We start from the raw sequence: 3,625 nt of genomic DNA, 5'->3' as shown, positions 1-3,625 counted from the left end.
AATAAATAACATATTTTATTTTATTTTGATGAATTTATATCGATCAACGCATTATGTTGTAACCCGGTTTGATAAAATATTTTTTAGCTAGATCGGTAGTATTTATTGTATTATTTTATCCTGAGATAGCAAATCTTAGTTTTAGTATCGGAACGTTATGTCAACTACAGCGAGCTAATTAATTTAGTTTTATGTTAATTTTATTTTAGCCCTGAATTAATATTATTATGTTTTAGACCGAATTAATAATATATATAATTTTATTTTGGTGTGATGACATTATATCTGCCAAACGAATTTGCTTTTAATTTATTTTGTTTCAACTCGTTTATTTTTTGTTTTAGCTTGATGACATTATATCGACCAAACGAATTTGCTTTCAAATTTTTATCAGTATTTATTATTTTAGTTTAATCTGAGGCTGCAAATACAACTAATTGTACTTTATTTATTTTTATTTTTTATTTAGGATTGGATCAATAGTATAATATTATTTAATATTATATTTGATTTTGTTTAAATTAAATCCATTAGACATATTACAATTATATTTTTATTTATATAATTATATTGTGAATAGTAATCTATTTTTGGAGTGTTTTATTACTATAATCACGGTGACCAAACAATTACCAACTAAACTTTCATTTTTTCATCTTTAATATAATAGTATAGATTTAAATATTTTAATATATAATTAAATATTTAAACATGTAATTTTTTAGTAATATATTTAGGTTAATTTAGTATCAACGGCTGTATTTTCTGTATTTTTCCGGCTCCATCCCACCCTCTCAAATTAATAATAACTTTACTTTGGCCTTCTGATTTTATCAATTGTTTTCGCTCTTCACGCGAGAAAACGACCTTTTTTTGTCAGGAGAAAACTACGTTTATCTATTGGAAGACTTGTGCAATTTTTACTAGGATATAATCAACCAATCTACACAAGTTTGGCACTCAGCACCAACCCAAAATACTAGGTCATACATGATTTAAGAATGAAAAATAACAATATTCAGTTTTCTCCATGTATATAAAAATCCCTAGGCACTTTAAAAGAATTACAAGAGATTTGTGTACAGTAACTAATATATATGTTTAAGTTTAATATACAAATGGAAGTTAAACTTTTTTTTACATAGAAAACTATATATTTTTAATGTCCATCTCTTGATCTTCGATCAAGCTGGATATGAAGAGGGTAAAGTCATGGGCAAGCATGAAGAATTCCAAGCCCTGGAGTGCATTCTAAGAATCTCAGAAGCTTTTTCCTTAGTCTTACTTCCACAGTCCACTTGAAGCACCATACACAACTTTGATACAACTCCAAGCTGCAACATTTCTTGAAGAACACATGTACTGCCCGAAAACTTTGCGATCGAATGTATTATCCTTACTCCTCGTTCACTCGCCATTCGTGAAACCCTAATTATCCTTTTAGAAACAACAGCCAATCCAGCTCCATGTTTCAACAACTCTAATCGCCCTTCAGCACATTGACATAGAAGATCAAGCACTGTTAAGGCCATCTCGGAGAACCTCCGATCCTGCGGATGAGAAAGCAGGAAATCAACTATTACTTGAACAGCTCCAGCTTCCGATGCTTTCATTCTATTTCGGCCCAATGGACATAAATTTATTAGTAGTTGCAATGCAGCTTTAGAGGCCTTGGGAGAGATTTCATCTTTTAAAACATGAACTATTTCCTTAAATAGTTCTTCCCTAAAAGTCATCATTTCTACTTGATCCACAACACTGAAGATTGATTTCAGTAGTATAATGGAATAAGTCCGTGATTCGTAGTTTTCAGACTTCATGAAACGGATTAGGAACTGGATGAATTCACTGTTTTCTCCTACTAAAGACCTCAGGCTTGTTTCGGACAAGTGGAGTTGATATAGAATGCTTAGTGCCTCATCTTCCGGCTTTGTCAATTCAAACTCTTGGGGCACTTCATCATCCGATGATCTCTTCGCTTTTGTAATAATCGAGGCCAAGAAATTAGCTGCTCCGGCTGCTTCCATAAAACGTTTATTGGACTCATTTTCTGATGCAATGGATTTGAGTCTTTTAAGACATGGCGTTTGAAGCTTAGGAGATTTCGCATCCTTGAGGAGTTTAGAAATTTGAGATGTACTGACAGGAAGTCTCGGAGTTGCGATTCTTTGGATGCCGTAGGATGCATTGAGGGTGCACCATGCTTGAATGAGCCTTCTTAAGGTATGGTTAGGAGTCAATTCGGTATCAGCAAGAAGCTGATTGGTTACGGGACAAGTGTTGTTTTTTCTCAAAAAAATCCATTTTTCGATGCTCATGCGATCATAAGTTATCCCTGTGGAAAGTATGACAGGGTCTTTCATGATTTCTAGAGAAATGGGACACAGAAAATATGAAGGGACTTCAATCTCGTCCATTAGAAACTAATTTACGAAGTTTGCAGAAGAAGAGTAAAAATGAAAGATAGGAGAAAATTAATGTTTGGAAGATGGAAATGTGAGTGATCTCTTTTGGTTATTTGTTCGGATACACAAAGATGTTAAGTGAATTGATGGAGTAAGAGTTGAGGAGCTTGCGCATACTTATACAAGTGCCGAGATGACATCTTACAAAAGTCAAAACACGCAAAAGACGGAGTGTTTGGCTAGGCGAAAGATAGGAACACTGTTTAAGTGTTAGGAGAGAGTTGAAGAAGCCAACTTATAAATTATATACTAGCATTATTTTCCTTTTGTAGTCTAATTATAATTATGTTATTACGGTTACTTGGGTCATCATGAAATTATTTGAACTTTTTTATTAATAATTTTTTAATAGTGTGTCCAATTGCACGTGCTAATCATTGAAAATCTTAAATTTTTTTTTTTTTGACTAATTTTGGCTTATAGCCTTACAAATGAGTATCTGTTCTCAACAATTTTCGGGGTGAGCCAGGATCGAACCCAGGATCTGGGACGACAGAGGATAAGCCCTTTACCACTTGAGCTATCCAACCGTGCTCGAAAATCTTAAATTTAATTTAATTTGATTGGCTACTATTTTTTTTTTTGGAGTGGCTGCCAATCAAAATAAGTTAATTTTATAAAACACAGTGACATTAAGGCAAGTGCTTGGATTGTTCTGGCAAGTGCTTAGATTGTTATGACAGATTTGCATTGACTTTCTCTCACCATACATTTTTTTTGGTGCTAACTTTGTCTCACCATACATGAATGGATAAAATCCTAAAATATCCAGGAAAGAGAGAACTGGCTGCCTGCTGCCGTTGGGCGCTAAGAAAAATTTAATATTAAATTTAAAATAATTATTATCATTTTATACTCCCAAAGCGTCAATTTACCTGTTCTTTTTAATTATAGTAAAATTGACCGAAAATTAATTGAAAATTTCTTATAATATATAATTAAATAATTATAAAAATTTATGTGGTAGCAAAGTATATCAAATTTAGGTTAATGTGTAATTTTAGTTTCTCAAATATATTAAAAGAATGATTGTTAATTTATTGTCAAAATTAATTGAATTTGACCATAAAAAATCAAATAATATAGAAAAATGGGGACGAAGAGAGAACTATGTTGCTAAGATAAAAAAAATTATGTTGAAATATTCTATATATTTAAAG

The 3,625-nt window shown here is 31.9% G+C and overlaps 1 protein-coding gene across 1 annotated transcript; it reads right to left on the bottom strand.

Annotated features, from left to right (window-relative positions):
• Nucleotides 1-984: 984 nt before the first annotated feature.
• Nucleotides 985-2,768, bottom strand: LOC141689293 (E3 ubiquitin-protein ligase PUB23-like). The gene has a single exon (XM_074493547.1). The coding sequence runs from the start codon at nt 2,415-2,417 to the stop codon at nt 1,185-1,187; it is 1,233 nt and encodes a 410-aa protein (XP_074349648.1). The 5' UTR covers nt 2,418-2,768; the 3' UTR covers nt 985-1,184.
• Between the last annotated feature and the right edge of the window lie 857 nt (nt 2,769-3,625).

The sequence above is a fragment of the Apium graveolens genome, chromosome 10 (assembly GCF_009905375.1).
Source record: "Apium graveolens cultivar Ventura chromosome 10, ASM990537v1, whole genome shotgun sequence".
Taxonomy (NCBI): Eukaryota; Viridiplantae; Streptophyta; class Magnoliopsida; order Apiales; family Apiaceae; genus Apium; species Apium graveolens.
This window is presented reverse-complemented; position numbering and strand designations above follow the sequence as displayed.